Source organism: Mustela putorius, unplaced genomic scaffold (genome assembly GCF_011764305.1).
Source record: "Mustela putorius furo isolate JIRA1106 unplaced genomic scaffold, ASM1176430v1.1 tig00003859_pilon_pilon_pilon, whole genome shotgun sequence".
NCBI lineage: Eukaryota > Metazoa > Chordata > Mammalia > Carnivora > Mustelidae > Mustela > Mustela putorius.
The window spans coordinates 3,091,602-3,106,686 of NW_025422011.1; the positions used below are offsets into that span (position 1 = coordinate 3,091,602).

Genomic DNA, 15,085 nt, shown 5'->3' on the forward strand with positions numbered 1-15,085 from the left:
TTGGTTTTTATACCTAATTACTCTCCCCACAGGAGCTACATAAGCAATAAAACAAACCAGTATATTTTTATTGTTCGCTCAATGAAAATCATTAATCCTAGATCAACAGCCATATAATTTGACTTACTACAAAAATTCCTTGCTTTTTCCTCAACCTCAAGTTAAGCGGCTATTTTAAATTGAACACACTTGCAAAACTGCTCATGTCCAAAACTCTCTGAAAAGGGAAAAATAATGAGTTTGGTGCCAAAAGGGTACACGGCACTTATAAATACATATCCAGTGGGTTTTGCTTATCTCTACTGATGTCTTCCTAGAGGCTTCAGTTAGGAGAAGAGCAAGCCGGCAGACAGAAAGCACGTCCTGCGGGCATATCCCAACCACTCTGGAAATCAAGGCTGGAAAACTAAAAGGAGGAGGGCAGGGATGCACTTTTCAAAACGCCTGGAAAAACATTCTGGTCAGGAGATGCCAGAGATTTCGAAGCTCCCATCAAGCTGCTGGCCTCGATCCAGGTAATGGTTTTTCCTTCCCCTCAGCTGTCTGCTGCGGAGTTTTCCAGCAAAGAAAGAAAGGAAAAGTGGAGGGAAGAGGGAGGAGCAGCTTCCAGTCCAGTTCTCTGTAAGTGAGAGGGTCAAAAGGGCCCGGCATCGCAGGCTGACATTTATAGAGGGTCTGGCGTTTCCACGAAGCACTCTGGGAGGATTACTGGGGGTTAGCAATCTGGTCTAAAAGGGGCAGCAAAGCAGACTGATGAGCGTCCCTTTAAATTTGATAAGTGAGGCGGAGCGCAAAGAGCCAGTGCGGGTGCAGACGTGCGAGCGGAGGCCCAGCCGGTCAGGCAGACTTTAGAAAAACAGGTACATGCCACGCCTGGCTCCCCTAGCCCTTTGGGGCTGCCCAACTCGCTTGCCGAAGCCTGAAAGCACAACTGCCAGCGGAATGGCACTTTCTCACCGAGGGATTAAAAATAAAAGCCCTTGGAGAATCTTGCCTTGCCTAACCCTCACTGCCCTGCCTCTACCAAGAAAGCGACTCATTGGGCCAGCCGCAGGGTTCTGGACCTGCACAGGTTAAAGATCTCGCTAGTCTCCAACCTCCAAATCACGGCCACACCACCCAATCCCTCCTGCCTGGCATTTTTCTTCAATTTGAATATCAGAAGTTTCGCACGACGGCCTGAGCTCCTGGACTCGGCAGAAAGACCCATATAGCTGTCAGCAAACTGATAAGAACTTTAAAATGACTCCGCGGGGCCTCTTTATAAAGAAGAGCCAAAGAAGCCCATAAAGAAACAGGGCAGGGGCCACGGAAACCAGCCGCTCACACTGGTTTAACGTGGCATTAAAATGAGCTACAGATTTATGGCAGTGTTTTAGCCCCTGGCCCAAATCATCTGGGGGATGAAGCTCTCGTCCCTGCTCTCCAGCGGGATTTTAAATCTGGAATGGAGCTGGCCAGAAAGGAATGGGGGGAGGGAGGCAGAGGCAGCAGGAGGAGGAGAAGAAAAAGGAAGAGCAAGAGAGCACCGGGAAAATCATACAACAAAACGGAGTCTCTCTTCAGTGGGATGGGGACAACAGTTCTTTCTAAGAGCTACCTGGCCAGTCCTCTTAAATGCTCATAAAAATTCTCTTTATTTTTAGTTCTTACCCAGTAAACTTGAGTTCCTCAACCACTTACCACCCAAGCATCAAAAAGTTCATCTCTTTTTTTAATTTTTCAGTTCAAAAAATGAATAAAATTATCATTTGGTAGAGAACACATTTGAAGGGGGGGGGGGGGGGAGTCTCGGTACCAAAATGTTTTCTCACTGAAAAGAAGAAAAGTAGTACTTTATCCAAATGTGCCAATGAATTTTTTTTTTAAAGGCCAGCTAGCGAACCACTGGTTTTAATCAGCCATTCTGATCCCAACAGAAAAACAGAGAGGTGAACTGCCTTCCATGCCAAGACGTAGAAAATACACCAGACCCACAGGAATAAATTCTATTTCAAGTTTCCAAGCCCAGAAGCCAATGCATAATACATCCACGTTGGTAACTCACTGTGGTTCCGTAAGACCAAATTCCATACTGGAAGGTTCCTTCCAATATTCAAACCCAAACCCAGGCAGAGCAACAGAGCAGGCAGACCAGAACCCAGCTTTCATGATTTGATGTAATCAATACACTGCTCCACAGTGTCAGTAGCCCCAGGTCTGAGATAAGAAAAGGAAATTTTCCAACAAGTTAAGGAACTGGCCCATGGTCCCGGGTTAGGATTTGTGCAACACTTTAGGATTTGAATTCAGGTCTCTCCAACTAGGAGACCCATTTGATTGTCACTACCAATGTTTTTCAAACTTTCTGGACTGGGACCCATGCTACGAAATAAATATATTTTCTACTGAGCTTACGATTCATTTACATATGTAATCGAAATAGAGGTTTCTGGAAGTATTAATCTTTACTGGGTGATATGCTGATATTCTCTTTTCTCTTATATTTCACTAAAAATAAATAAATAAAATGCCAGTCATCACCCAGTGAATTGACTTCATGATCTAACTAATGAACCATGACCCTTGGTCTAGAAAATACTGCAGTACCCAATGCCCAGGCTCCCCCACCCCGACCCGAAATTGTCAGACGGGGAGTGAGGAGACCTGGGATCCAGTCAGGCTCAACCCTGGCCCTTAACACTTCATTCTCAAGATCACCCTGGACTCTGGATGACTGGGTGGTCAGTCGGTTAAGAATCTGCCTTTGGCTCAAATCATAATCACAGAATCCTGGGATCAAGTCCTGCCCACTTCTCCCTCTGCCTGCACTCCCCCGCTCATGCACACATGCGCTCTTTCTCAAATAAATAAATAAATAAATAAATACTTAAAAAAAAGGTCACCTGAACTCTAGAGCTTACATGTCATTTATAAAATACAAGGTAAGGGCTGAATAGTTTCGAAGGTCTCTTCTTTGATTTTGTTTCTCAATCTCTTTAGTGAATACTGCTTTCCCCTGCCATCAATCATCATTTCATTATTCTCGTCACTGACCTTCCCTGCCTTCTACTTCTCTACAAAGTTCTCGGCCGCTGCTATTCAAAGGCCTTGCTCATTGTGCTCCATCTCACCTGCCGAGTCTTTCTCATAGAAGCCACCGCCGGGTGGAGGTCACTATCCTCCCAGAGCACCCCGTCTTCCTGTCCGAGACCAGCCAGCCGTGAAGATCCCCTTCACCTCCGATCTACTCCTGACTCTCCATAGCACAACTGAGTGACAGCACTTCTGGCCTTCTAGTGGGGCTATCACGGAAGGAACTCTTCCCAGCAGCCTCGGAGCCTTTTTTAAAGACAGGACCTGTGTCATCATCCCTGCTTTTTAAAAAAAAAAAAAACAAAAAAACTCCCTCAATCTGCTTGGAAATAGAGCAGGTACCTGATATGTATTTATATTTGATGGGTTTGCATTATGAAATTAAAGATGCGAATTCTCCTAAATATGGAGCATATTTAGGTGGGCTACTCTAGGAAATGCCACTGAACGAATTAAAGCACCATGATAAGATAAGTGAGCATTTCCAGACCAGGTTCCACACACAGCTTGCTTCTGTTTGCCCGTGGACGAGGTGTGCCAGGGCTGCCAAGGAAAGCAGCTTTATGGTCTCTCCATCTGGACTGTGAGGATTTAAATCTCAGAAGTTCTACAAAATAACTGCAAATCAGCGCAAACCTTAAAGACGGGAGAATTTATTTACAGGCCCTAGTGCACTATAAATTTGAGACAGTTCTATTAAAATGCTTTTCTTGGCTTCCCATCAGATACTTGGCAAAAGTCTTTTTCCAATAAGGTTCTTAATACCAAAGTTGTGGAAGGAAGGAAAAAAAAAAAAATGAAACACGTAAAAAAAAAAAATGCTCTTGCTTAAGAGTTCCAATTAAATGAGTATTTTATCCTGCTTTAAACAATATACGTTAACCAATCTCTTTTGCGATATGGATTTATACAATCAGGAAAACTCCAACACAGAGAATCCAGTACTATTGAAAAGAAATTATGAAATTCAGGATATCCCATAAAGCAACCCCACTCAGTCCCCACGGCTCTCCTTCAGGCCAAAGAGACCAGCTTTGTGTCAGAACCATGCTTGTCTGTTTCACAGGAAGAACTGCGGGGGTCTGGTCAATGCGTTTTGTTCAAGGCAACCAACCCAGTACGAAAGGGCCAGGACGAAAGCAGAGATCGGGAAACAGCTTGGGGCCAGAGAGTGGGGGAGAAAAGGAGGCAGGGAATATCTGACATTTTTTAAAAAGCTGTCAGAGTTCAGTTGAAGCATGTTAAAAAAAATTCAATTTCACAGGTGGGGGGATAAAAATGACAGACATTACAATATTGATTCTGGAAATTAGAAGTGAAATATTTTCCATATTCTTCATAATATATAATATATTTCCAGGGATGCATCCAGTCAGCCTGAAATGTCTCAAGCGACTGTTTGGAGAAGACTATCCAATAATCAGTCAACTTGAATTATTGGCAAGTTCATCTTTTTTTTTTTTTTTTTTTTTTTTTTTTTTGCCTCTATCCAGGCCACACAGCTCTGTGATCTGAATAAAGTTGTGGGCAGCTAAAGAGACTGTCTCCCTGTCTGTCCCTCACATGGTGTGCGGTCTTGGGAGGGTTACTTTACATGCCTCTATCCTCAGCGTCCTCGCATGAAAACGTTCAGATTGCCCGTCTGCCCGCCTACCTCACTACTCTGGTTAAACAGTTTGCTCGTAAACCCGTGTACCCAGGGGGAGGGAGGGAGGGGCAAGTGCACATGGACTGGCGGTGGACAGGACAGACAAGCCACCTGCATGGGGAACCTTCAGAGAATGGGGCTGTCAAGGTTTCTAGACATCTGAGAGTTTACACCTTTCACTGAATCATGAAACACTTTTTTAGAAATACATTTTTTTTTCATTTTTACTAAGTTTTTAATATTAATTCCAGTCGAGTTAACATGCAATGTTATATTAGTTTCAGGTGTACGATAATAGTTATTCAAGAGTTCTATCCATGACTCAGTGCTCATCACTCTAAGTGTACTTAATCCCCATCACCCATTTCCCCATTCCCCCCACCCACCTCCCCTCTGGTGACCGTCAGTTTGTTCTCTGTATTTAAGAGTCTGGGGGCACCTGGGTGGCTCAGAGGGTTAAAGCCTCTGTCTTCAGCTCAGGTCATGATTCCAGGGTCCTGGGATCGAGCCCCACATCGGGCTCTCTGCTCAGCAGGAAGACTGCTTCCTTTCCCCCACCCCCCTGTCTACTTGTGATCTATGTCTGTCAAATAAGTATATAAATAAATAAAATCTTTAAAAAAAAAAGTCTGTAAAAACAAACATTTTGGACAGACTTTATAAAAACTTTATAAAGTATATTACTTTAAGAGCCACCATTTAAAAATGTGTGTGCGTGCGCGTGTGTGTGTATGCATGTGTGTATATGCACTAAACAAAATTTAAACTTTCGCTTAAAGATTCAAGGGCATCACCAAGAATAGCAATTTCTGTACTTTCTCAATTTTAAGACACCCCATCAATAGCAGCTTTAGGGGAAAAAACAGAAACCATATTCAATGTTCAAACTGATGGCAAGTCTCTTTTGGATGTCAGAAATCCAAAACATGAAAAACAAACAAACATGCACTTCTTTGAATCAAGGAAATCTGCCGTCTCACACTGATGCGCCCAGGACGCAGTGAAGCCTGAAAAGGCGTCAGCCATGTGTCTGATGTACGGAGTTTTATTTCTGAAACAGCTTTTCCATCTTCGCCATTCACGCCAGACTGGTAGGGGACTCGTCTCAGAGACCCTTCCTTACGGTCTTTCTGCCCTTCGATTTGCGACTTCTAACTGTGACTGTGCTAACTGGGTAAGTCACCGTGTTGAAATTACGTAATTTCAGAATTTTAAAATAAATTCATAATTTTAAAATAAAATACAAGCCTCGTTTTAGGGGCTGTCCCACGGACAAAGTGCATGACCTCTGGTGTGCACACACACGTGCACGGCTGTGGGTTCTGTCCTGCCCTCTCCTTTATCACAGCGAGGCCTCACCATCGTCCTGGTCGGTGAGGGTGCCACGTGCCTGGGGCTTTGGTTTCTTAAATAGAAGTGTTTTGTCTTTTTCTAATCAGCCAATTATATCTTCCTGTACTCCTCAGCAGCACAAATATTCAGTCTGCTTAATAGGAAAGTATGAAGGCAAACTGAGATGGGTCAGTGTAGAAGAATGAAAAGAAACTGGTATTTTAACTCACCCAAGCTTAAAGGCCAGGGAGAAGAGAAGATGCTGACTCTTTCTGCCACCTCAAAGGCTCCCAGTCAATTGAGTACAAAGAAGAGTTCAAAGGCAAGGCAGGCTCCTGACTTCCACCTCCTAGTGTGGCTGAGGTTAGAGGTCACTGCTGGTGGAGCCACTGACCAATAAAAGAATGTTTGGAAACTCCACTCGACAGATAAACCGCGGATCCATTTACGCCTTCCTCCCTATGCACACAAACATTTCCAACTCTACAGTCCTGTGTCTACCCAGCCTTCCAAGATCCTAGATTGCTTTCTTTTCCACTGTCATTCAAGAGAGACCGGGGATAGGAATGTTCCTGCTCACTACAGAAAAATAGTCACTTGCATACTTCCTCCTGTCTTCCAATATAAGAAAGGTGGTTGCTAGGCCTCTCCACCTTCAAGGCCTACCTCAAATGCCACCACCTGCCCAGCAAAGCTGTCCCTGACAACTTTGGCCCATAACTTCTTCCTTCCGTTTCAGATCCCTAATGCACTTTGGAAAACGTGCACCATTTTCTCAACTTTCTCTATGCTTATATCCAAGATGACAAGTAGGCCTTTGTGAGTGGGGATCGCAGATTTATTACTATCTCCCACCATCTCCCCTTAAAAAAACAACACTTAATTAGGGCTTCACTAAGTTAACTAGTTAATTTAGCTCATGGGATGATAAAAGGCCAACTGATGATTTGGCTTTATACCGTTATAACTCTCATCCTCTACTAATTAAAGGAACCGGTTTCTAATTTACCCACAAAGAAAACCTATAAGCCTCACCTAGCTTGTCCAATACTCTTTTCAGCTTTCAGGAGTAGATAACGGGCTTTCTCTAGGCTCTAGCCTTGTCCTTAACTTTATGGTTGCTTCGCTATCACATCTAAAGTCACGAGACAAATTTACTTACTTGCCCTTGTCAGGCAAAGTGTCTCTCCCTTGGTTCATCCTAATGCCAAGTCACAATGAAGACGTTCACCACGGTCCCCACCAGTCACCCTGCAGCTTCCCTCGTCCAGAGCTCTGAGCTGCAAAACGTCACTCTAATATTTCCATCACCGAGATCACACCCCAGCTCCACTGGGGTCAATTCAGACAGAGAGCTCTGTTCCACCTGCAGACAGCAAAAATCCTGTGCTCAGCACTACTTCTTCCTCATCTGAAAGAAATGGTCTCTAGAGACCGACTATGAGGACAATGCCAGTCAGAAGCACCTTAGGATTTCTCAGAAACATTTACACCGTGCAAAGGAAAAGGAGTCACTTAAAAGTGGATGGAGACCTCTGCTGGCTGCAACTGTCCCTGCAGCTTCTTGAACTAGTTACCAGCTGCGGAGCAAGACCTACAGACTGTGGCTCAGGCTCAGCTCCTTCCGACCTATCAACCAGGGGCTCCAAGGCATCAACTATGGCTACAGGAGGATTTCCCTAAAGTTTATGCCTGTCTTACAAAAACATCCAAACTGGACCTCCCTAAAGAGAATTCACTAAGCTGTAAAAACCTTCCAGAACCAAGTGTGTCCTGTTTTTCCAGCCATTCCTGCCACGGTCACATTAAATCGATGAACAGTAAACGGAGGGCAAAATGACAAGCAGATTCTGCAAAGGGTCCTAGAGAACAAAAGAACTCTCTCTAATCTTAGATGAGGGCTTCACTATCACTAGGATGGTAGTTCCCAATCAAAGCAATGTTGTCCCACACCGGACAGTTAACAGTATCTAAAGCCATTTTGGGGGGTGCCTGGGTGGCTCAGTGGGGCGCCTGGGTGGCTCAGCAGGAAGCCTCTGCCTTCGGCTCAGGTCATGATCTCAGGGTCCTGGGATCAAGCCCCACATCGGGCTCTCTGCTCAGCTCTCTCTCAGGGGGGAGCCTGCTTCCTCCTCCTCCTCTCTCTCTCTCTCTCTCTGCCTGCCTCTCTGCCTGCTTGTGATCACTGTCTGTCAAATAAATAAATAAAATCTAAAAAAAAAAAAAAAAAAGACTTTTTTGGATCTTGGAAAAGGGACGTGCTATTGGCATCTATAGTAGCTGAACCTGGTCATCCTTATACCTCTCTGGGAATTAGTTCAACCAGATAATCTCACTTTTGGTTGAGATCAGCCCAATCTAGAAGTCTAAGATTGGGAGAAGAGGCTGTTCTGGGCTCACAGAATATTCAGGGAAAGGGGAGCCCCATGGAACACGGCAGTGGAGTGCTTCAGAAGGTCTGAAAGCAGCAGAGAAGAAGGACATGAGGGCATCTGGGTGGCTCAGTGGGTTAAAGCCTCTGCCTTCAGCTCCGGTCATGATCCTAGGGTTCTGGGATCAAGCCCCGAACCGGGCTCTCTGCTTAGTGGGAAATCTGCTTCCCCTCTCTCTCTCTCTGCCTCTCTGCCTACTTGTGATCTTTGTCTGTCAAATAAAGAAATAAAAACCTAAAAAAAAAAAAAAAAAAAAGAGGGACATAAGAAGACCAAAGGAAAACTTGGAAAAGGAGGTAGGCAAGTGCCTAGACTGCCCTTCTATCCAAGTTGACCCAACATGGGGCACTCACCACCCAAGGAGGTGACTGGCCCTCAGGCCTAGAAGCATGCAGCAGAGAGAGCCACTCGGTCATTCATGCTGTCAAGGACGGTGATATTCTTGCTAAGGACACGAAGCTCAGAGACTTTTTAAATAGCTGAATGGAACAGGAGAGAGGATCTAGCCTATCATAAATCCACCATTTCATAAAGGTGGCAATGAAAGCCGGGTAAGTTCTGGTGACTTATCACTGTGGTGTAACTCCCAGGGACAGAACCAGAGTTCATATCCAAGTCTTTTGACTCCAAGTATATCTCTTTGAACCCAAATAACCTCAAAGTACTCTATTTTTAATGACGTCTATCCATTCCATCTCAGTAGTTCTATGATTCGGAGCCCAGACTCAGAAACGCCCAGCTGTGCCTGCCTCAGACCTGTGGTTCCCCACCCGTCTCTGGGCAACGATGGCATTCCACAGGCTGGCCATGGGAGCTTGGCTCCGAAAACCCAATGAGTCTCCTTCCCAGCAGGATGGTGCTAGCTTTCTACTTGGCCTTGTCATACTGGAATCTTAAGATAGTATCTGATTTGGCAGATGACTCTCTTCCTGGTTACGTTAATAAATCATGATGCCGTAAAAGAGACACCCAGAGCTCAGACACCAGGCCTGTTCTTCTGTGAAAAGGAACAGTTTCTCCTACACAACTTGTAAGAACTGTAGGTTTAGATGAAGAATCTAGAGATCTCCAGACGGATTTTCTAAATTGAAACTCAGATAAGACCAGTGGCCAAGTAATAACTGAGAAGCCCAAACACTTAAAATAAACATGAACAGCTCTGGAAAAAACAGTGGGGAGGCTAAAATCCAACTGTGGCTTGTTTTGTTTCGTTTTGAAGATTTTATTTATTTAAGAGAGAGAGCGCGCACACAGAGGGAGAGGAAGAGGGCACAGAGAGAGAGGGAGAAGCAGACGCCCCACTGAGCAGGGAGGCAGAAGTGGGGCTCGATCCCAGGACCCAGGGATCAGGACCTGAAGCAAAGTCAGGGACTTAACCAACTGAGCCACCCAGGGGCCCCTGTAATTTGCTTTCCTATCACAACACCAACACACGTTACAGATGAGGTTGCTGAGGTCCATGGAAGGCGAGTCCTTGGCCGCGGGCAGAGTGGGTGCCGAGCCGAGATGGCACAGGCGCAAGCAGTCTGAGCAGCACCAGCACAGGGGACGTGGTCGTCTCCGTGGTTTAAAGTCATAAACAGGGAAGACTCAACAGATCCGCTAATTTCCCCTGCCTCCTAAAACCCTAAAATGATGATGACGACAAATTTTTAAAAATGAAGGTGCAGTCACTCTAAGCTCTAGAAGATGGGAGATGAGCGGAAACAACCAGATGCGGAAGCTGAGGAGCAGCAAGAGGCGTGGTGGCCGGTTCTCCAGGCCCACATGGCCACTGAGGAAAATCAGTGCAGAAAACCCCGTGGTCATCTGCGGTGGAACCCCAAGTGGGGCAAAGATGAGGGACTTAGCACAGAGACTCCCCCAACCCTCTCTCCTGCTCATCTCCTACAATGGTAATCTTGACAAGAATAAAAACCTTAAGAATCTACTAAACAGAAAAGAAACAAGCACAGTACCAATCTGGGGTAGTCTTTTTAATTTTTTTTTTGAACTTACTTGACATTTCAGCCCAACTAAATTTCTTTCGGGAAAGAGAAAAGAAAGAGAAGCAGGACTATCCAGGGCCCCGAGTGGCATGCTGCAGACCGTGGACAGCAGCCTAGGGGAAGGGGCATCAGGAGGTGGAAGAGAAACCGGACAGTGAGGCAGGGGTGTGTCACTGCTCTGGGGGACAGGAAGCACCCCTTGGCAAGGGAGGCCGCCAGGACTGGGAACCTAGGCCAGCTGCTCCAGGGGACAGGGAGCACCACTTGGTGAGGGAGGCCGCTGGGATTGGGAAGCTCGGCCGGCTGATAGGACAACATTCTGCTCAGCAGCTACTCAGAAGTATCACCCTGAAATGTCCCCACTTCCTGAGCTACCGTAGTCACAACTATCACCTGCTGTGAAAATGACCATCTAAACAGGTTCAGTTTTGCATCCAGCACACGCTGCTACACAATGACCCCAAAACATAAAAACAGAGGATCCCCCTTGGGAGCGCGTGCACCTCCGACAGTTACTCTCGCAAACCTCATCCAACGTGACTCACCTGAGCCCACTTTCCTCTCCTCAGGTCAGCGGGTCGATCCAGCTGCAGCGATGACCCCCGCTTACATGTTCGGCTCTGTCCACGTGTATCTTGCACAGGGCAGGCCACCCTCCGGACCACCCACGTCACCCCCCAGCAGGGCTGCCCGGCCTCTTACCTGCCGCTGCATTTCTTCAATCTGTCTTCGGGGGATGCCCTGCAAGATGCCATACACGTCAGACAGCTTTTCTTCTGGCACAACCACAGATGCTCTGGGGACGACAGCAGGACAATCACATACACATGGCCCTCTGCACAAGGACCCCTGCATATCCAGCCGCCTCATTCTCCGGAACAGGAAACTATACCCTCCCTCATCCCACATTCCCTCTGCAGAGGGCTTGTCCTCCTCCTCCTCCTCCTCCCCCGTCTCCTCAGGGCCTACCTTCTCGACAGCATTCTCTAGCCTGCTGCGTGTCCTCCCTCCCCGCCACCTGTGCACTCCAGTCATGCTGGGGCCCTTCCAGATGCTTCCACAAACCATGCTCTGCATTCCCTGGGGTCTGTGGGTGTACATGTCCTCCTCCCTGGTGTACTCTTTTCCTTCCCTGCCCATTCTGAACAAACCAGGACTTCTGTCATTTAGCTACCCACTCAAGGCCACTCTTGGCACCCATTTACGGAGCCGCTATCATGTGCCAGTGCTGGGATTACAATAGCGACCAAATCGGACAAAGGCCGGGGCTGAGCACCGTGAGAACACCTGCGGGGGCGCATTCTAGGCAGACGGCCCTGAGGAAGCAGCGTGCTGGGAATGTTCTGGCAACAGCACCGAGGCTGGCGTGGCTGGAGTAACGAAGACGGAGAAAACCAGGAGATAAACGGGAGGGCGGGGCACAGCAAGCACACAGGGCCTTGGAGGCTGTGGTAAGGACGTGGCTTTCACTGAGAGAGAACGCCATTAGACGGTCTTAGGCAGAGCTGGCATGACCTGATTCAGTGCCAGTGGGGTCATTTTGCCCAAAGTGTTAGAAGAAACTGCAGAAAGCAGGAGCAGAAAAACAGCTGGAGACGGTCGCAAAATCCAGTGGGAGCGCTGGGGAAAGCGGTGAGGACAGCGCCACCGACAGGACTAGCCACAGCTCAGACACGCTGGCGAGGGAGACAGAGGGCTCAGCCATCACCCATCTGTCGGGGAATTTTGCAGGGTTTCCCATTTTCTTTGTACCAATTAACTTGTTACAATCTGAAAGCCGCACCCCAGCAAGACTAGCCTGTTAGGATGGAAACCACGCCTGATCCACTACTAGCACCCCTGAGCATCTGGTCCATGGTCCCGCACACACAGCTGGCACTTAGTAAATATCTGTTAAGTAAGTCCACAACATCTACCGTACAGATGGGAAAACTGAGGCTCAAAGGAAGGAAGGAAGAAAAGAAATGATTTGGCAAGATCACAAACTAGCCAGTGAGAGAGCTAGCTCCCTGAAACCCGACCTTCTGGCTCCAAATCCAGAGCCCTTCCAATACTTACCCATAATTACAATGACCCAAGCCGGTCTGGACTCTCACAGGAGTATTTTTCCAGCCTCAGCTCAGGGTCACTGCCTCCATGAAGCCCTCACCAACTCCACTGCTGGCAATGGTGTGCGCCTCCTTCTTGAGATTCTCCTCCTACTCCACCCAGCCTGGCTGCCTCTATAGTCAGCCATTGCTGGTTTACCTGTCCATCTTCCACCATTAGGTGAGGGGCTTCCTAGAGGCAAGTCTGACCTTGACCATCTTTATATCCCCGTACCTAACACAGCACCTCAAAAGTAAAGGGCCCTCAACAAATGTCTCCACGGACACTCACATGATTGGAAGTGGCTCAGCACGTCCTTAGGATAAAGAGAAGTATACAGCCTCATCCTTCAGGCAGAATGAGCCTCTGTCCGGGCTTCTGCCCCCTGTGCAAGCATCTACTACAGCATTCATCACACTTTATTAGAATGTTTGGTTTGTCCCTGTGAGATCCCAGTCTCTTTAAGAGCAGAGACTGCAGTATTCACAGGAGACTTTCCGATAACCATGAGATGAATGGAGGTACAGAAGAATGAATGCTACTTGCATTATTCAAATAGCTATGGTGATCAGACAAGAACAGAAATATCAGAACAGTTGGGAGAGAAGATAATTAAGTATCGGAAGCAAAGTCAAGCCTCAGAGGTATTCACAAAGGGAGCTAATTTTCAACTATCTTTAACCTCCCAAGTCCTAGGGCAATGAAACAACGTGAGACCAGAGGGCTCTTCTGTCCCTTACAGCAGTGGCAGGCCTAACCAAGCAGGGCCCATGCATGTCCATCTGCGCACAGGCAGGTCTCTAAGCTCTCCCGCACGTGGCGGCCCGCCCCCTCCAGCTAGTAACATTAGGCAAGCTCTGCAGGGTCTCTAGGGCAGCGCTTGCCACTGTGGCTACAAATCACACCCGAGGAGCTTTGAGATGCAGCATTCCTGAGGGGGAGGCCCAAGAATTGTTTGAAGTCCTTCAGGTGAGCAGACGGTGCAGGTACAGCAGAGAACCACTGTTCTTGGCCAAGGTTGCTGACCATCTTTGGTAAAATGCCAGATAGTATGTATTTCAGCCTTTGTGGGCCATATCCTCTTTGTCACAACCCCTCAGCTCTGTCACTGCAGCACAGAAACGGCCGGGAGGTAATCTGTGAGTCAGTGGGTGTGGCTGTGTTTCAATAAAACTTTATTTACAAAACCTGGCAGGTTCCCATATTTGGCCCCAAGGCCTCAGTTTGTGAACCTCTGCTCTAGGCCAACCGACTAACTCTTCTGACGGAAAATACAGCTAAACAATCTACAGAAAGAGTTCTCCAACCTCAGTATGCAGTACAATCACCGAGGGGACTTTCGAAATCTAATACACACAGAACCACTGGTATAAAGTTTATTAGAAGGCAACACTCACCTCTTCCAGTCCAGAACTTCAGAGAAAGGCAAAACATAGGAGTCTGCAACGATGACTGGAACACAGCCAGCGCGTAGAACGTCACTCAGTGCCGCCTGGCCCAGCCGAGCACCACGAAGAACCACACAGAACATGGCCTCCTGCAGGAACGCAAGCAGAGGTGGGGGTCACACACCAGCTTCGCTGACGCACTCGGATCACCACGGACCCTGCAGTTCTCCAGAGGGCTGAAGCCAAGCACTACCAAGATGTCCTGACAGGGAATGTGAAAAGATGAAAGCTCACACCGGGGTAACTTGGAAAGCTTAACTGGCCACGGTCCTTGGTATTTCCACTCTTCAGTGTCACCTCAATGCTGCTACTGGTGGCATCTGAAATGTCCAGAGCCAATGTCCCAGCCTTTCTCTGGGAACTCAATAATGGAACCTCCCACCGCCGGGTTCCTTCCAGCCCTAGTCTACTAGGCAAACACACTGTGGCACGGGGGCTGACCTCAGCCCACCTCATAGCAGAATTATTTGTCTGGGCATTTCAGGCTTTCTAGAAGACCCCCTAAGGAAGCTATCAACTTTCATCTTTCATCTTTCTACTTCTCGTGGCTTCGAGCAGTGTGCTCTGTACATAGCAGGTACTCATGTCATGAATGCGGTGCCTCTGAAAACATACAGATGTGTCCCTCTTAGAACAATAAATCAAACAGAAAGCAAAGTCTCAAAGAACTGCTTCTCCCCTCCTTCCCTCAAGCCAAGTTAATGTGGGGAACATTTCAGAAAATGACAGACGTACAGGAGAACAAACGGTTGTAGGAGGTAAGCCAAAATAAGAAACAACTCTCTCTCTAACGCTCAGTTTCTCCCAGTGTTTGCCTCCTCGGGAGGAAGAAAAAAGATTAAAAAAAACAACAACAACACAGTTTCATCTTTACAGCTAGAGAAAAGGAAAGCTCAGAAAATAAGAAAAACTTCAAATCCTCCAGGGATACACGAGAGAGCAGCGGGGGCCGAGGAAGAGAATTGGTCATGGCACCTAGGGGTGCAGGTGGACAGCTCGGCCTGCCCGGAGGAGTTGGCATCCAGATGTGGACACACGTGCTGATAACCATTTTTCCTGTCTAGACAAAGGTTA

At 47.3% G+C, this 15,085-nt stretch overlaps 1 protein-coding gene across 1 annotated transcript in view; it reads right to left on the reverse strand.

Moving 5' to 3' along the window:
- The window catches only part of EXT2 (exostosin glycosyltransferase 2), a 141,160-nt gene that overhangs the window by 95,694 nt on the left and 30,381 nt on the right, over positions 1-15,085 (reverse strand). Inside the window, exons 6-7 of the mRNA XM_004763195.3 lie at positions 13,961-14,100; positions 11,178-11,271 (exon numbers count right to left, since the gene is read on the reverse strand). Of these exons, the coding sequence (XP_004763252.2) occupies positions 11,178-11,271; positions 13,961-14,100 (234 nt within the window). The remainder of the gene's footprint in view (positions 1-11,177; positions 11,272-13,960; positions 14,101-15,085) is intronic.